This window comes from Glandiceps talaboti, chromosome 17 (genome assembly GCF_964340395.1).
Source record: "Glandiceps talaboti chromosome 17, keGlaTala1.1, whole genome shotgun sequence".
NCBI lineage: Eukaryota > Metazoa > Hemichordata > Enteropneusta > Spengelidae > Glandiceps > Glandiceps talaboti.
Genome location: NC_135565.1, coordinates 23,081,230 through 23,102,327, shown reverse-complemented (window position 1 = coordinate 23,102,327; position 21,098 = coordinate 23,081,230). Strand labels below are relative to the sequence as shown.

Sequence of the window (21,098 nt, the reverse complement as noted above, 5' to 3'; positions counted from 1 at the left end):
AATATTTTGTCAGTGTACAATATAGTTTTCAAGTTATCAGTGCTGTTTGCGTATTTGCGAAGCACGTCTGGCAGCTGAAAAGAAATAAAAAACGTTCAAAGTAGACTGGTCTATATCACAGAGAGCACGCGCATACAGTAATGAAACCAAACGGTGCGACCTCTGCCTAACTGAAAAACTCTGCATCCTCAACGCCGACAAACAAACACTTCTCAACAAAAAATCTGAACTCATCTCAAAGTGCCGACACGAAAACAAGTTCTACATAGCGAACTTCAAAAGTAACATCACCTGACAAATCTGAGGACTCCTTGTATGCATAGAAACAATACACAATTAACTTTCAATAAATTCTTTCACACCTTACACATATAAATACAGTAACACAACGAGTAGCTGCCAGCTTTCTGATGATCGCTATGAGCGTGAAACTCGGAGAAACAACTAAGCACCTCAAGTTCCAACCAACTTACTTTGATTATATATATATGATAACAATGTCGGGTTTTATAAAACGCATTCCAACAATGTGCATAAAGGCGATTTATGAATAAAAATGTACTTCCTCAACTCTCGTGGGAACATACAATCCATTGACACCTCTATAAGTACATAGGATTATAGAATTCACATTTCAACCTACATCCTACCAGGTCACCGATTACACAAATGCGATCATGAAAGTAAACAAGTCAAGTTATGTTGCCCCTTACACAATGTTTAGTTGTGACCTGTGCATGCACTGTATTTCTCGTAAAGCTACAAACAGCGAGTAGCCCTGCAGCTGGCAATATTAATTAACCTCATCCAATAAAATCAAGTGAACAGCTACATGTTCTCCTTACCATTGCACTGTCTGTATGGACGGAATACGTAGTTGGAGGCACTGTGACGTTCACCTCAACGTTATCAGTATACGGTTGTTGTGATAGGTCATGCTCTTCTCGTAATCGACCATACCCTGTAAGATATGAGAGGGTAAAATAACTAGATTAGCCAAAAGAAGTGAGATTACTTGGGAATGGAATTTTGGTGGACAATATGTATGTATGTATGTATGTATGTATGTATGTATGTATGTATGTATGTATGTATGTATGTATGTATGTATGTATGAGTGTGTGTGTGTGTGTGTGTGTGTGTGTGTGTGTGTGTGTGTATGTATGTATGTATGTATGTATGTATGTATCATTTTCAGACGTAAACAATCAGCATTAAGTAGAAAGGACGGGAGTACATTTAATAAGTTAACTTTCAATGAACCAATAAAAAGAATAATGTAATTATATAAATTGATATACTACTTTATTTGACTACATAAATGACAAGATATGTTAGTAAGTTAGTAATTAACTCCACAGTATTAGAGTAAGTCAATCATACCATAACCTTATACTGTGCAATTCTAATTGGAATTCTATAATCGTTAACTTTCCACGACATCACTGTGGGAATACATTTATGCTCGATGCCAAACTGTGTTATGACGTAAGACAATTGTGTATTGATTGTACAAAGAGGTTTGGCATGCTTGATGTGTATACTGGTTATAATTGGTTGGGGTCATACAGGGACAGCGTCGATATTGTTGACTAAATTTGATTTTATAACATCATAGCCTGGAGAGTTTGCATTGTTACTTTGTCGGTAGGAGGAAGTATGCACTGTTGTTATAAATTACAGCGGAAATTGGATTGGCGTTGCCTCAGACTACTATATTTGTCTGAGGTGATGGATTTCACTGAAGGGATACAACGGGGTTTGTTTGTTTTTATTACAAAAACACAGACAATTTAAACCCCAAAATAAATGATGGGTGTGCTCAGCTATGTTGGGATGGAGAAGTTATCATAATGCTCATCGGTAAAAATGTGATTAATCTGAGCCATCAAAACCATCACGTCTATGTGTACTCGTTTGAGTGGAATCCCCATTTCATAGCACTACACTGTAAAGAAATATGAAATCACCTTTCAATATGATTAGGGACAGCAGGATCCTGCTGTGTGCACGTGTGTTTTGTCTCTGTTATCGTTAGTATGGAGTTGTAATGTGTCTAATGTTTATGTCTAATTGATTTAAAGAACGTATCCCATCAGCCCTGTCACTGAGCACTGTTACTTGGCGACTTCTTAGAGGAGATAGCATTTTAGATAAAATTCAAAATTGTTGTTTATACTTGTACACACGAGTTAAAATATAGTAGTTACTGATATTCACTCTCTGGTTTATAAGGCACGAATACAGACATTAATACAATTTGTCTATAAAACTGTAATGTTACGAATTAGCAGGTAATTGTGGGGTAGTTGGGAAATGCTAGATCAAATATATATCTAGCCCACACGCGACCGTGGTACAGAGCAAAGGTGTATGTGCACTATAGGAGGTTTCATAACGGCAGAGTGTAAACAAAAAATATATGTATGTATTGCTCTCGAAGCTGAATGAGCACTCTACTTTGGCGAAAGTAAAATGAAATATTCTCTCCCTCTCCCTCTCTCTCTCTCTCTCTCTCTCTCTCTCGATATATATATATATATATATATTATATATACATTATATATATATATATATATATATATATATATATATATATATATATATATATATATATATATATATATAGGCGACTCATAAAACACTATATGAAAGCTCACAAAGAAATAAATTGGCTAGGCCAATGGAAAATTTGAATGATATTCACGTTAAAAATATCATTTTAGAAAATACCGTACAAAGATTTAGGCTAGGAACATTACGTGATAAAGCAGACACTCAATAGCCATCTTGTTATGATCGGAGATATGAAAAGATAAACACTTTGCTAAGACCACTCTGTTTTTCTATTTTAACACTACAGTCCTTGGCCCATATCCCACGTATTCTAAGAATGAGAAACCCAACCAGCTGTGTAGTGAATACTCTATGCCGAGTTCACAAGACTCTGCTGCCGTTTTAACAAGCACGTACAGTTGAAAATACCACACGACTGTCCAACTGACGTCAATGATACTGTAAAATATCGACGCAATCGGCTTGATGTCGACGCTGTCAGCGATACGCGGATAAAATTATTAAAATGTAAGAAAATTATAAACCGAACAGATACCCCCCCCCACCACCACCACCACCACCACCCTCAGTATTAAGAAACAACGTAAAGAGAGGTTTACAACTCCATGCTTGCATATTTTTGCGAAATATTAGAAGCAAGCGCTGTGATGCAGCATAATGATTGTTATACGTCTAACGAGTTCAGTGACCGACTAAATACGGTGCAGATATTTCGCAATTTCATGATTCGAAGTATGAGATGAGTTCAGCTGAAATCCTCAAACGAGGCATCCCTATATACAGCACGATTGAATTTTCCAAAGAAAGGTTTTGTCGATATCCTGACGAACGACAGACATATCCAGGCCTCTCACGTTCATATATGTAAAACACAGTCATCATTTACAAGAGATACAAAATTATGGAGTACTGTACTGGAATTAAAACAATAGACACAGAGTAACGGATGTCAAACTCAATCATTTCAAGCAGTATATTATGATAAATTGTGACGGCAGTACTTACTCATGCCATTCGCCTCCATCTCTGCAATCGGAAACGTCACCAGCAAAACACAAATGAAGTGAGTGACCTTAAGATGAGGAGCTATCATTTCTATTCAATTTCCATATAAGGACACATTTACATAATGTCCAATGATGGCCAATAAGAAGGCTTCACAAAATAATGTACATTGCATGATATTGGCAATAAGAGTGTTTCTTCGAAGAATGTCTGGTAGTTCTGATAAATTACAAACGTCCTTTTCAGTCGACATACGTCGTTATCCTCACTATTCCATCCAAATCCGTTGATGAGTTAAAAGCAAGACTCACGGTGTGTACATAAGACATAAACATGGGAGGTCAATGGACTTTCACAAGATCGCACAGATTACGAAAACGTCACCTTGCCCCCCCCCCCCCCGGCTACTTGAAGAAAACACTGAAACAACGAATCATTTTAAAATTTCAAAGCTAGTATTCATTGTCCACCACTGATATAACGTCGACGTTCTTATCAAGGGCGTTTCTAAATAAATGACTCATGTAATGGTTGTAATAGAAATTTGCTGGTAGATTTCGCACATGTTCAATTCAAAAACGAAAATAAATACTGAAATCAGTGATGCGTGCCCCATCATCTAATTCCGGAAATGATGAATTGTTTTTTACCTTCCGTAAGGAAGGTTTTAATATAGCGATGAAGTCTGTGTGTGTGTGTGTGTGTGTGTGTGTGTGTGTGTGTGTGTGTCACGATTTTCGAGAAAACAGCTGCATCAATTCAAATGAAATTTCATAGACATCTGTAGGGTAATGGCAAGAACTGATTAGGTTTTGGTAACAATCCGATGAATATTAATGGCTAATTTGAGTAATTAATCGATCAAACGAGTATAAAGTTGGCGTAAGATTCAGATTCAGATTCAGGTATGAACGTTATATTGAGCGTCAGATGGCTTCAGATCCGAAGACACCCGACGGACTCAAACCTGAAATAATACCGTTGAGACTACAGGGAAGGATTCTGCTTCACTGCCGTCAGGTGTATTCGGATCTGAGGGTATCTGACGCTCAATATGACGCTACCTGAAACTGAATCTGACGCCAACTTTATACTCGTCCTCTACATAGCTCTACACTGAGAAAGACTCTGTTTTCAAGGGGTTTCGTGCATGCCAACCCTATTTTGTGTTTCCCTTGGATCTGCACTCTGCATTGGCTGGACAAACACAAGAAAAAAGAAGACCAAGACAGGGTATTTAAGGGATTCAAACTCACCAGAAAACAATTTTTTTTTCTTGGCCTTTAAATAGGTTTACAATGAGCACGGAGTTCCCAAACAGGTGAAATATCTTTCATCGTTTCAATTTCGTCAAATATGGACTTATCATTTTCAAATTTCACACACTAATGCGCAGATGAATAAAGGAAAATCGTGTCTTTTTAGATTTTCAATTAGAAGTTTAGGAAGTATTATATTGAACTCAAACCGTCTCTTTTTTACCGTGTTCTTTTCCGATTTCTCTCGATAACAAACTACTGCTGTTTGTTGCAAGGCTTGTACATCATCATTTATCTAGCTCTGTATCTCTGGACATAAATACACGCTCACATATTTATCAAGTGTAATAATCTATAATTTATACCCAAATCATGTGTGTGGTCAAAATATGGAAAATAGACAAAGCCTCGCATAGCCTACGAAGAAAATTTTGCGACAATGTATCAATAATGGTGACCTATACATTGACCTCTATATAATTAGTGTACAGTGCCACTCAACAAAATCTTGACAATTTTCCCGTAGTGATTAAAGGAATGTGTAAACTCGTGGTGGGACAGAAGGAAGTTCAACACGCACATGCCATATCCTGGGTATGTAGGGAATCACGAAAGCCAAGTGAAGTCGAGGATGGCAAGCTTTCCTGTGTTGAGAATAGGAGGCGTGGCGGGCATTTCAAAAACATTTGGGACAACTAACTTTCATTGGGATTTGACGAATCACAGATATAGAGCTAAATTTCTTGCATAAATCATGAAATTCCTTATGGAAGGCATTCAGTTTAAATCTGGTTGATTTTTGAAAGTCAGAGTATGAAAAATTGATATGCGACAGTATTGTTTTTCGACGTTTTCGTGTGATCACGTAGTTCGTACACCCTTTTTAAATGTACAAATCACCGGCTCTGTTTGATCATAGATTCCAAGGTCAATTAATGTATTTACCAAGAACATATAAACTGTCACTGTCAATTAATGTATTTACCAAGAACATATAAACCATTGTCAATTAATGTATTTATCTAGATGTTCTATATATACATGGTTATATATAATTATATTAGGATATATTTTTGAAGTGATCCCAATATTTACAGGATAGCAAAATAACAATTAGTGCAGCCATGTTGCTATCAAGGATGACGTCACAATTACGGATCTGGAAGTAATGACATCAATGTAGTGCAGCCGATTTATGTACATTTGCAAAATGTGTGTCGACATCTTTGCTTTGAACATAGTATGATTATTATGAACCTGTGACCTCTACTGAGAAATGTAAGAAGGGATGCCTCTTCTGACAAATGTGAATACATACCCATCCATAGCATTTAGACTTACTCTCCAATCAGTGTCTATACAGAGGCAGAGCGTAAACTTTAAATGTTCCCAATTCAATAAAGTTCTGTGATTGTGAAAACGAGTGCACTACACTATATATCCAAAGTAGTTATACATTATTATAATGAAAACGAGTGGAGCCAAGCGGGCAGGCATATAAATAAAACCATGAAAATGTACAGATACAGATACAAATACTTTATTTCCACGAGTATAAATGATTTGAATTTGACTATTAGTGAAGCCTAGAAAGTTGAAACAGAAATGAAGAATTGAAACTCATATTTAAAAAAAAACCGTATCGCTCAATGGTAAATGCTATTCCTACAACGTTCAGTGGATGTTTTGATATGCTGTGATAGCGCCCACAGCGTTACTGATTATTCGATGACTAGAGACCTATATGATGGATGTTGTTATACGGACAGTCTTGCAGTGATATATTTTGTATAATAATTACTAACAAAAAAGCAAAGACTCAGTTAATGATTATGACAAAATCTCTTATTATTGATGTAGCCCCAGCAGCCCCTGAACAAACAAGCAAAGCCAGTCCAAACAAACATATCATAACATGTATTTTCTGATAATTTCTAGCAATTAACGTATAACAATGGCATTTAAGATGATGATGATGATGATGATGATGATGATGATGATGATGATGATGATGATGAAGATGGTGGTGGTGGTGGTGGTGGTGGTGGTGGTAATGATTTTCAATATAATTGAGCTTTTTATATTTATTCAAGAAAATAAACACAACAGCTAACAGATTAAAAAATTAAAAAATTAAAGTTTCCAATGCCCCATTTTCAGCTAAAACACATCAATAAATGCACAAGAACGTATTATTTACTTATAATATAAGACACTTATTTTTGCCTTTAATAACGTGTATGGATTAAATTATTGCTATCAACTAAGATGATTTTGGGTGAAAAATTGGTATATCGTTAATTTACAGAACTTTGAAATTTTGCAAAGTAGCCCGTCTACATTTTTAAAATTTATTCTGATCAGCCATTCTTGGAGATTTCATGAGTGATTTTTTTGTAATTACATCATATTTAATTTGTCATGTATTGTTAAAGACAAAGATTTTATGATATTTTTTCTCCAAACCCTTTGTAGGAAATTCTCCAAATGACTTTTTTCAGAAATTGAGAAATGTTGTAATCCTGAAAAGGTCAACTTAGAATAGAACATTTAAAGTCATTATGCACTAGGTCTGTATTTGTAACTGAGTAAAGTGCAAAAAGGTAAAATAAAACGAGTGAAAAGTTATTGTACATACAATAACCACCATTTTACATATATTATTCATCTTTTGCAATTTATTGAGTTACAAACAATGACTTGGCATATGTTGTTTTACATTGATGTTTCAAGTAGGAAACCACTCGTTCATGACATAACATCCCAATTAAACTGCATTGCTCACAGGTACATGCTAATTTCCCAATTCAGGCACCATCATCACAATTAAAGACCCGATGAGGTAAAGGGTTGGACAGATTGTCACCATGACAACCATTGTCAAGTAATCCTCATCAAAGGACTCACCTACAATGTGTGAATGAAAACAAAAAAATAAAAATAGTTATATACACAGATTTGACAAGAAAATTGGCTGTACTCAAGATTTAATATAAAGACAAGCTTGTTTAGCATTGACTATATATAATGTCAACAAAAGAGGATCGTACTGTATGTATATTAATGAACCTAACCAAGAACTATCATCCTTATCATGATATTAAATTGATATGATAAACATAAGTTGGATGTTGTACGTGGTTTCCACAATAATATTTAACAACACTGAATTAAATCAACATTACATTATATTGGTGACGTACATTGACGAGATCCAGAATGGTGTTGATATTTATGAAGAAATACAATCATCTTTCGAACCATACTCGGTGTTCTGACAGGAACATCTGTTTTGGGGTCAGGTTGCCTGGATAAGCTAAAGCTGTTGGATGGCACAGTATCACCTGATAAAGATGCAGCGTCAGATTGAATATCGTTAAGAACGGTGTCTTCATTTATCACCGTTACCATGGAGATGTCACCTGTCATTAGCTCCGTCATAGAGGTTTCGTTGATCGTCATCGTCATCTCGGCTGTTAAGGTATCATCGACCGACGTTTCAGTAGACATCATCTTATTAGTTGAAGTGTAATATGGTGAACCGGACAGCATTGATGTGGATAAAGTTTTATTGCGTATAGGCATTACTGAGATGTTAGATTTGACAGGTGTAGTTATCGGCATACCTGGCATCTCTTCATTATCTATGCAAGACAAACAGATGGCTGATTTGAAAAACTGATATTGCTAGTTAATTCTAGTTTCCATACGCTTACAATCGATAGCAAATATATATAGAATATATAAATATAAGGCCCATGGGTAAAAACCATCTCATTCCTTTGATAATACAATCCAAACTAGATAAACGGAAATAGATTTCATACCACAGTTCAGTTCGTCTGAGTTGTCTCCACAATGGTTAAGACCATCGCATACTAAGTCACCACGGATACAATTTCCGGTTGCACAAACAAAGTGGCCAATATTACCAGCTGAATACAAAAGAAACACTGGTTAGATATACTAGTATTAGGAACATCAAAATAATCATTATTTCGCATATAGAGTTTAGCTTTCATGAATATCTAATATAGGTCAGCATTTCTCCAATGTAGTGCCTATCGAGTATTATTTAAAACACACTATGATCAGTGATGATTTTGTACCGTAGGCATGTGTTTGGCTGACAATTACATTATCGGCTTGGGCTGACAGACAGACAGACAGACAGACAGACAGACAGACAGACAGACAAACACAGACAGACAGACAGAATAGCACTGATTTTAACCTACTGCAATTCATTTCTTCAGTGTTGGCACCACAGAGATACCAACCATCACACTGGAAGTCAGCACCAGCACATAGGAAGGTACCATTTTTATAGCTGAAATCTAAAAAAGGGGCAAATTTGGCTCTAATAAAAACTTCGCTTTCAAAGTTCTTGGAAGTCAATACAGTATACAGTATGCAGTATTACGAAAAGTACATGAAAAAATATTTCTAACCTAGGTTTTGGGAGCTATCATGGCAAAAAGGGTGTCCAAAATATAATAGGATTGTCGAACTACCAATACGTATCTGTTTATTGTTTGATATAAAAAAAAATGTGTTTTCATTAATAAAATAACACAACCCTTTTTCAAATTGAAGGTGATAAGAGGTGGAAATGTTAAAATACAAATTAAAAGTTAGGGTGTTAGATAGTTGTTTAAGGTCTTTCAATATTCAGGCCTTCAAGATTCAAAGGTCGCAGTCTTTTTAATCTAAATGTCTCACTGCCACATGGTCACATGGTCCTTGTTGTAACTTCCTTCGATGATAATAACAGCTGGGTCTTTAGATATATATAATTGAATAATAAAATTAAATAGACGTTAAAAGTAAATAGCTACCGCACTGTCCAGGTTGGCCTACGTCGCAATAATCGAAACTATCACCGTCTATGGTGAAGCACCAAGGAACCTCTTTGTTACCAGGGTTACGGCAATAGTTATGATAACCAATACCACTGTATATATATTTCTCCGGTGTCCATGTATGCTGGTTGGGATATTGAGAAGACCATTCCTGACAAGTATAACCTTTAACAGTTGTGGCAACAGTTCCACGATAGTCGGCACCATTGCTGGACAAGTAACATTCAGTGTTTTCGGCTGAAACAACAAGGAAAACAGATGTTAATAACTACTTCCATCGTTATATTATATTCTTGGATGGGAATAGATTTATGGAATCACCATGGTTTAAACGTTAAAGGTTTATTCATGCAAAGTGGAAGTGTTTCTGCAATTGGTGCAAAACCTTGATAGTTTTCGAAGAAATTGTTTTAAAGGACAAGTGTACTATGACAAGGATATTAGATAGTATATATAGCCTTGGCACTACATGTCATATCTTACAACTTATACCTATAGACTGGTATATGACATATAGTTCCATGCCTATTATTATCTTATACCTATATAGACTGTAAGATATATAACATATAGTGCCATGGCTATTATTATCTTATACCTATATAGACTGTAAGATATGTGACATGTAGTACCATGCCTATTATTATCTTATACCTATATAGACTGTAAGATATGTGACATGTAGTACCATGCCTATTATTATCTTATACCTATATAGACTGTAAGATAGGACATGTAGTACCATGGCTATTATTATCTTATACCTATATAGACTGTAAGATATGACATGTAGTGCCATGGCTATTATTATCTTATACCTATATAGACTGTAAGATATGTGACATGTAGTACCATGCCTATTATTATCTTATACCTATATAGACTGTAAGATAGGACATGTAGTACCATGGCTATTATTATCTTATACCTATATAGAATGTAAGATATGACATGTAGTGCCATGCCTATTATTATCTTATACCTATATAGACTGTAAGATATGACATGTAGTGTCATGTCTATTATTATCTTATACCTATATAGACTGTAAGATTATTGACACGTAGTACCATGCCTATTATTATCTTATACCTATATAGACTGTAAGATATAACATATAGTGCCATGCCTAATATTATCTCATACCTATATAGACTGTAAGATATGACCTGTAGTACCATGCCTATTATTATCTTATACCTATATAGACTGTAAGATAAAACATGTAGTGTCATGTCTATTATTATCTTATACCTATAGACTGTAAGATATATGACATGTAGTACCATGCCTATTATTATCTTATACCTATAGACTGTAAGATATGACATGTAGTGTCATGCCTATTATTATCTTATACCTATAGACTGTACGATTATTGACATGTAGTACCATGCCTATTATTATCTTCTACCTATATAGACTGTAAGATATGACATATAGTACCATGCCTATTATTATCTTATACCTATATAGACTGTAAAATTATTGACATGTAGTACCATGCCTATTATTATCTTATATCTATATAGACTGTAAGATTATTGACATGTAATGCCATGCCTATTATTATCTTATACCTATATAGACTGTAAGATATGACATATAGTACCATGCCTATTATTATCTTATACCTATATAGACTGTAAAATTATTGACATGTAGTACCATGCCTATTATTATCTTATATCTATATAGACTGTAAGATTATTGACATGTAATGCCATGCCTATTATTATCTTATACCTATATAGACTGTAAGATATAACATGTAGTACCATGCCTATTATTATCTTATACCTATAGACTGTAAGATATGACATGTAGTGCCATGGCTATTGTTATCTTATACCTATATAGACTGTAAGATATGACATGTAGTGTCATGCCTATTATTATCGTCTACCTATATAGACTGTAAGATATATGACATGTAATGCCATGCCTATTATTATCTTATACCTATATAGACTGTAAGATATAACATGTAGTACCATGCCTATTATTATCTTATACCTATAGACTGTAAGATATGACATGTAGTGCCATGCCTATTATTATCTTATACCTATATAGACTGTAAGATTATTGACATGTAATGCCATGCCTATTATTATCTTATACCTATATAGACTGTAAGATTATTGACATGTAATGCCATGCCTATTATTATCTTATACCTATATAGACTGTAAGATATAACATATAGTACCATGCCTATTATTATCTTATACCTATATAGACTGTAAAATTATTGACATGTAGTACCATGCCTATTATTATCTTATATCTATATAGACTGTAAGATTATTGACATGTAATGCCATGCCTATTATTATCTTATACCTATATAGACTGTAAGATATAACATGTAGTACCATGCCTATTATTATCTTATACCTATAGACTGTAAGATATGACATGTAGTGCCATGGCTATTGTTATCTTATACCTATATAGACTGTAAGATATGACATGTAGTGTCATGCCTATTATTATCTTATACCTATATAGACTGTAAGATATGACATGTAGTGTCATGCCTATTATTATCTTATACCTATATAGACTGTAAGATATAACATGTAGTACCATGCCTATTATTATCTTATACCTATAGACTGTAAGATATGACATGTAGTGTCATGCCTATTATTATCTTATACCTATATAGACTGTAAGATATGACATGTAGTGTCATGCCTATTATTATCTCATACCTATAGACTGTAAGATTATTGACATGTAGTACCATGCCTATTATTATCTTATACCTATATAGACTGTAAGATATGACATGTAGTGACATGGCTATTATTATCTTATACCTATAGACTGTAAGATTATTGACATGTAGTACCATGCCTATTATTATCTTATACCTATATAGACTGTAAGATATGACATGTAGTGTCATGCCTATTATTATCTTATACCTATATAGAATGTAAGATTATTGACATGTAGTACCATGTCTATTATTATCTTATACCTATATAGACTGTAAGATTATTGACACGTAGTACCATGCCTATTATTATCTTATACCTATAGACTGTAAGATATAACATGTAGTACCATGCCTATTATTGTCTTATACCTATATAGACTGTAAGATATAAAATATAGTGCCATGGCTATTATTATCTTATACCTATATAGACTGTAAGATATGACACGTAGTGTAATGCCTATTATTGTCTTATACCTATATAGACTGTAAGATATAACATATAGTGCCATGGCTATTATTATCTTATACCTATATAGACTGTAAGATATGACATATAGTGCCATGGCTATTATTATCTTATACCTATATAGACTGTAAGATATGACATGTAGTGCCATGCCTAATATTATCTTATACCTATATAGACTGTAAGATATAACATGTAGTACCATGCCTATTATTATCTTATACCTATATAGACTGTAAGATATAACATGTAGTACCATGCCTATTATTATCTTATACCTATATAGACTGTAAGATATGTGACATGTAGTACCATGCCTATTATTATCTTATACCTATATAGAATGTAAGATATGACATGTAGTGCAATGCCTATTATTATCTTATACCTATATAGACTGTAAGATAGGACATGTAGTGCAATGCCTATTATTATCTTATATCTATATAGACTCTAAGATATGACATGTAATGCAATGGCTATTATTGTCTTATACCTATATAGACTGTAAGATATAACATGTAGTACCATGCCTATTATTATCTTATACCTATATAGAATGTAAGATATGACATGTAGTACCATGCCTATTATTATCTTATACCTATATAGACTGTAAGATATAACATGTAGTACCATGCCTATAATTATCTTATACCTATATAGACTGTAAGATATGACATATAGTGCCATGCCTATTATTATCTTATACCTATATAGACTGTAAGATTATTGACATGTAGTACCATGTCTATTATTATCTTATACCTATATAGACTGTAAGATATGACATGTAGTGACATGGCTATTATTATCTTATACCTATATAGAATGTAAGATTATTGACATGTAGTACCATGTCTATTATTATCTTATACCTATATAGACTGTAAGATATGACATATAGTACCATGCCTATTATTATCTTATACCTATATAGACTGTAAGATATGACATGTAGTGACATGGCTATTATTATCTTATACCTATATAGACTGTAAGATATGACATGTAGTGCAATGCCTATTATTATCTTATATCTATATAGACTCTAAGATATGACATGTAGTGACATGGCTATTATTATCTTCTACCTATATAGAATGTAAGATATATAACATGTAGTACCATGGCTATTATTATCTTATACCTATATAGACTGTAAGATATGACATGTAGTACCATGCCTATTATTATCTTATACCTATATAGACTGTAAGATATGACATGTAGTGCAATGGCTATTATTATCTTATACCTATATAGACTGTAAGATATGACATGTAGTGTCATGCCTATTATTATCTTATACCTATATAGACTGTAAGATATGACATGTAGTGCAATGGCTATTATTATCTTATACCTATATAGACTGTAAGATATGACATGTAGTGTCATGCCTATTATTATCTTATACCTATATAGACTGTAAGATATGTGACATGTAGTACCATGGCTATTATTATCTTATACCTATATAGACTGTAAGATATGACATGTAGTGCAATGCCTATTATTATCTTATACCTATAGACTGTAAGATATGACATGTAGTGTCATGCCTATTAATATCTTATACCTATATAGACTGTAAGATATGACCTGTAGTACCATGCCTATTATTGTCTTATACCTATATAGACTGTAAGATATAAAATATAGTGCCATGGCTATTATTATCTTATACTTATATAGACTGTAAGATATGACATGTAGTACCATGCCTATTATTATCTTATACCTATATAGACTGTAAGATATGACCTGTAGTACCATGCCTATTATTATCTTATACCTATATAGACTGTAAGATATGACATGTAGTGACATGGCTATTATTATCTTATACCTATATAGACTGTAAGATATAACATGTAGTACCATGCCTATTATTATCTTATACCTATATAGACTGTAAGATATGACATATAGTACCATGCCTATTATTATCTTATACCTATAGACTGTAAGATATGACATGTAGTGTCATGCCTATTATTATCTTATACCTATATAGACTGTAAGATAGGACATGTAGTGTCATGCCTATTATTATCTTATACCTATATAGACTGTAAGATATGACCTGTAGTACCATGCCTATTATTATCTTATACCTATATAGACTGTAAGATTATTGACATGTAGTGTCATGCCTATTATTATCTTATACCTATAGACTGTAAGATATAACATGTAGTACCATGCCTATTATTGTCTTATACCTATATAGACTGTAAGATTATTGACATGTAGTACCATGCCTATTATTGTCTTATACCTATATAGACTGTAAGATATAAAATATAGTGCCATGGCTATTATTATCTTATACCTATAGACTGTAAGATATGACATGTAGTGTCATGCCTATTATTATCTTATACCTATATAGACTGTAAGATATAACATGTAATGCAATGGCTATTATTATCTTATACCTATATAGACTGTAAGATATAACATGTAGTGTCATGCCTATTATTATCTTATACCTATAGACTGTAAGATATGACATGTAGTGTCATGCCTATTATTATCTTATACCTATAGACTGTAAGATATAAAATATAGTGCCATGGCTATTATTATCTTATACCTATAGACTGTAAGATATAACATGTAATGCAATGGCTATTATTATCTTATACCTATATAGACTGTAAGATATAACATGTAGTGTCATGCCTATTATTATCTTATACCTATAGACTGTAAGATATGACATGTAGTGTCATGCCTATTATTATCTTATACCTATAGACTGTAAGATATAAAATATAGTGCCATGGCTATTATTATCTTATACCTATAGACTGTAAGATATAAAATATAGTGCCATGGCTATTATTATCTTATACCTATATAGACTGTAAGATATAACATGTAATGCAATGGCTATTATTATCTTATACCTATATAGACTGTAAGATATAACATGTAGTACCATGCCTATTATTATCTTATACCTATATAGACTGTAAGATTATTGACATGTAGTGACATGGCTATTATTATCTTATACCTATAGACTGTAAGATATGACATGTAGTGTCATGCCTATTATTATCTTATACCTATAGACTGTAAGATATAAAATATAGTGCCATGGCTATTATTATCTTATACCTATAGACTGTAAGATATAAAATATAGTGCCATGGCTATTATTATCTTATACCTATAGACTGTAAGATATAACATGTAGTGCAATGGCTATTATTATCTTATACCTATATAGACTGTAAGATATGACATGTAGTGTCATGCCTATTATTATCTTATACCTATAGACTGTAAGATATAAAATATAGTGCCATGGCTATTATTATTTTATACCTATAGACTGTAAGATATAACATGTAATGCTATGGCTATTATTATCTTATACCTATAGACTGTAAGATATAACATATAGTGCCATGGCTATTATTATCTTATACCTATATAGACTGTAAGATATGACATGTAGTGCAATGCCTATTATTATCTTATACCAGTGAAAATATCTACGTTTTGCATACTTCAAAAGAAAAATAAAGTCAAATTTGTTTACAATATTCTGTCATGTGTACTGTCAGATTTTGGAGGGGTCCTCTCCGAGATCTATTGTACAGTCGGTATTTTGCGATTACGGTCTGTACTACATTTTATGTGTTGTGAAATGATAACATGTTTGCTGCAAACCACAATAGAGAGCCCTGTCAAAAACGGAGTCTATGTGTAGAGGAATATTGTCTCAATTGGCAACCGAGCTAGCTAAATAACTATATGTGTAGATTTTTTTTTAATTACTTTGTTCTGAATTAGTGTATTATGGTTAAAACACAAGTCTTCCCCTTTTCTACTTTTTCTTCCTAGGAGTGTGGCTATGTCAATAATCAATACTCAAGTTATAGCAATCACGATGACCACCTAACGAAATGCATCATGGTTAATATAATTTTATTAAATCCAATCTTAATAACCTACCAAAGGTTAGAGGCTGACCTACATCACAATACTCAAATCGACTGCCATCTATTGTGTAGCACCAAGGACCATGGTCATTGTCAGGGTTACGGCAATAGTTATGATCACCAAGACCAGCATATGGATAATTCTCCTGTGTTCTCACATGCTGAATCGGATATTGCGAAGTCCATTTCTGACAAGTATGGCCTTTAACAGTTGTGGACTTAGTCCCACGATAGTGGCCGCCATTGTAGGCTTTTAAGCACACGTCATTTCCTGCAAGGTTAGACGAAAACACTTTACAACATATTTACATTGTAATATTTAGATGGCCATATAGATGACGATTGGGTGATTATTTGAAATCTTTGAGTAATCAAAGACTATAAACATTCACTAGCTGCAAATGGGACATTCTTTAAACTGTTTTTTGTTGTTGAAATAGTGACCTAATATTGAATCACCAGCTGTTTATAAACGTATTTTTGTACACATGTAAAGACTGTGATCACTGCCTCTGTGGATATTAGCCGCTATATACATTATTATTGTTATTTTATTTATTATTATTATTATTATTATTATTATTATTATTATTATTATTATTATTATTATTATTATTATTATTATTATACGGTACAATAAATGCATCAAATTGATTTTAGCTCCGGATCCTAAAATCAGTGCCTTAATATGATAACTATCTCAAACTGCTATTTTACTAGTTATGGATGAAATGAACCTCAAATTAATGTGTTTATGTCTAATTATTGGTATTTTAACAGTTGTAAGTGAAACTATTTACCACGCTGTCAAGGTTGTCCTAAGTCACAATACACAAACAAAACTATTTACCACACTTTCCAGGTTGTCCTTAGTCACAATACACAAACACAACTATTTACCACACTGTCCAGGTTGTCCTTAGTCACAACACAAACAAAACTATTTACCACACTGTCCAGGTTGTCCTACGTCACAACACAAACAAAACTATTTACCACACTGTCCAGGTTGTCCTACGTCACAATACTCAAACAAAGCTATTTACCACACTGTCCAGGTTGTCCTACATCACAATACAAACAAAACTATTTACCACACTGTCCAGGTTGTCCCACGTCACAATACTCGAATCGATCACCATCTAAAGTATAACACCAAGGAGTAGGTTCGTTGTCAGGGTTACGACAATAGTTATGATCACCAAGACCAGCATATGGATAATTCTGCTGTGTTCTCTCATGATGATTCGGATGTTGCGAAGTCCATTTCTGACAAGTATGGCCTTTGACACTTGTGGCTACAGTTCCACGATAGTCAACACCATTGTAGACTTGGTAACATTCTAATGTATGAGAAACATATCAAACATTTGTCAGACTTTGGACCTTGAAATGAAGCATTTGCCTACCTATCTGCAATTACCCACCCCTTTTGAGGAACTCGTCAAACTGCGATCGCTAGTCCTTTGATTTTTTTCGTGGTGGGGGGAAGTGATGGTGGTTGGTTAAACTTGCATTTATACAACCAGTGCCCCGTGAACTATGGATTTTCTCGTTAATAGAGTCCTCCCTGTGGCACTCCTCATAAGATTAAATTAAAATATATTCCATGTTTGAAGAACGTACCTTACACAGATTTAGAAGATAGATGCATGGTTAAATTTATTGTACAAAACTAATCATCTGTTCAGTGCAGCTGACATCCTCTACACATAATGGTTTAATAAACCCTATCATAGTTCGTGAGTTGGGGGAAATAATTTTGATCACAAAAAAGACAATAAGCAAAATACTTACCACACATTGAAGCATCACCAACGTCACAGTACTCAAATTTACTACCATCTATGGTGTAACACCAAGGACCCACGTCATTATCTGGGTTTCGACAATAGTTATGGTCACCAAGTCCAAGAAATTGAAAATTATCTGGTGTAAATGGATGCGAAATTGGATACTGAGAAGTCCATTTCTGACATGTATGGCCTTGAACAGTTGTGGCAACAATTCCCCGATAATCTACTCCATTTGCTGCTTTGAAACACCCTGTATTAATGATTATAACATAAATCATTGTATTAGATAATTTCGTCATTCAGGGAAGTACTGCGTTGTTCGGTAGAATCAAACTGGACGACACTCTTCTTACTTACAGGGTGGTAAATTTAACCAAACACTGAATGGGTTCGAACCCCGGCCGCAGAGGTGGGAAGCAAGTGGTTTAACCACTCGGACACCGACAACCCCTATATAGACGAGGAATGTGTATTTACTATTATTTTGGTGAATTAGCAAATTATTTTACTGGTTATATTCACTGTCGCCCTCTCTCCCTTTTCTCATATTTTGAGTGAGCGGTTATATGGCAATCTTTACAGATTGGATGTGTGTTTTGCGGACCATATGGTTGACTGCTTTTGGCCCCTCCCAAGCCAAGGTTAGGCCCGTAAGCCATACTAGCGAGATTCGCAAAACTGGTCCGTAAAGATTTTATCACTTACCGTATGGATCGATGAAAAACACTAGAAAACATTATTTTGGCGTTTTTAGAGCAATAATGGTTCATGCTTGTCATCGGCAGGTGACTGGAAATTTATTGTGTTAATGCAGTCAACAAACAACCTCGAATTCACTCTACAAAACCTTGGAATATTCCATTCTTTGCCATGAAAATACGTAAACAGCTTTTGGAAGAAAACCTCTCGACATATAAAGACGATTTATCTATTTATTCTATGTTGAACATACTTTTGTGACCATGAACCATTATTCTTTATTGAGATATGTACATTTAAGGCATGTGGTCTACAGTACCGAATAAACAATATTATTACATTTAGGTGTTGATGGATAATTAAATAACCAGTTTCTAATAGATTAATAGAGAGTAAAATGTTAGTGACAAACATTTATCACAGACTTGGAGATAATTCAACATCAATTTACATATAGTCAAAACTGGCAAAGAAAAGCACTTCTTGCGAAGAGCAGAGACAAGAAATAGACTGTTGACTGACATTGATGTTGACAATAAACAAATTTGCCATACAAGACGAGCCTGGTTGAATACCATCTTGCCTTAGCCTTGGATAACAAATTTGGCTTATTTTACAAGATCCTGTTTTGACACTGAAAAAGAAGAAGTGATTTGTTCAAAACATGCCTCTTTCTATCGTAAAAGTAAAATAATAAAACCTGTGTATGCACGCCTGAGTTTCTTTCTGTAACACATCACATATAATCTAAATGAGCTAATTCTCCTACCACCATCGATATTAACAATTGGTGTACTGTTACCTTGACTTGCGCTGAATCCAAGTGCCAAAAGTATAGAAGTCAAACAAAAATGCTCCATCATTTTGTTGGCGGTTACTTGACCATATGATTCTTCAACACACTGTATATCTGGATATGCAGTTTGCTCGATTATATTTCCAATTTTCAGTGTTCAGACAGGCCGCATAATTAGGAATAATTCCTACAATACCAACTGGAGTTTTGATCAGTTTAAAGCAGATGGAACTAGATGGAAGCTGAATATCTACTTCTCCAGGCACATCTCTCCACAAGTTGGTACCGAAATTTCTAGTTCGACTTCAAAAAGAATACCGCATATTACTGCATATGTACCAGAGATTACTTGCACTGGTGCGTGCGCATATTAGTGGTATTTTCACTGCAGTGAAATACTGAAAACCTTATTGCTTAGCTGCATGCAAATGACAATGCAAATGAGACGCGATCGTTAGCTACTTACGAAATCGCATGATCGTGCTGTATGATTTTTATGATTTTAGTCGCTCTCTCAAGACCTATCTCTTTAAAACATTAGTCTCAGCCTTCTCCAATTGCCTAGTATCCAGTTCACCTTTTCCCTTATCAAACAGCCGTACACATCTCCTTTATTTTTACTTTCATACGTTAGTAACCTTATATTAATACTACTACTAGGCATTTGTGACGATTGTATTGTATTGTATTGTATTGTATTGTATTGTATTGTATTGTATTGTATTGTATTGTATTGTATTGTATTGTACTGCATTTCAGGTTGGTTCTTAACTCCACACTCGCCAAGTGTCTAGAAGCTACACATGCGCAACTGATGACCCTTTCTGTTATGAGTGACTGATAAAACTGATGACCCCGGCCTTTCTACTATGATCGGTTGCTAAAACTGATGACCCTTTCTGTTGTGATGGGCTGATAAAACTGATAACACTTTCTGTTGTG

General features: G+C 34.0%; 1 protein-coding gene across 1 annotated transcript; it reads right to left on the bottom strand.

Moving 5' to 3' along the window:
* Positions 1-7,548: 7,548 nt before the first annotated feature.
* LOC144448207 (plasminogen-like) lies at positions 7,549-19,632 on the bottom strand. The gene is made up of 9 exons (XM_078138361.1): positions 19,614-19,632; positions 18,663-18,911; positions 17,960-18,208; positions 16,879-17,136; positions 9,680-9,940; positions 9,080-9,178; positions 8,669-8,776; positions 8,045-8,485; positions 7,549-7,748 (listed from the first exon to the last, which is right to left on the bottom strand). The coding sequence occupies exons 1-9, from the start codon at positions 19,630-19,632 to the stop codon at positions 7,636-7,638; spliced, it is 1,797 nt and encodes a 598-aa protein (XP_077994487.1). The 3' UTR covers positions 7,549-7,635.
* Positions 19,633-21,098: the final 1,466 nt, after the last annotated feature.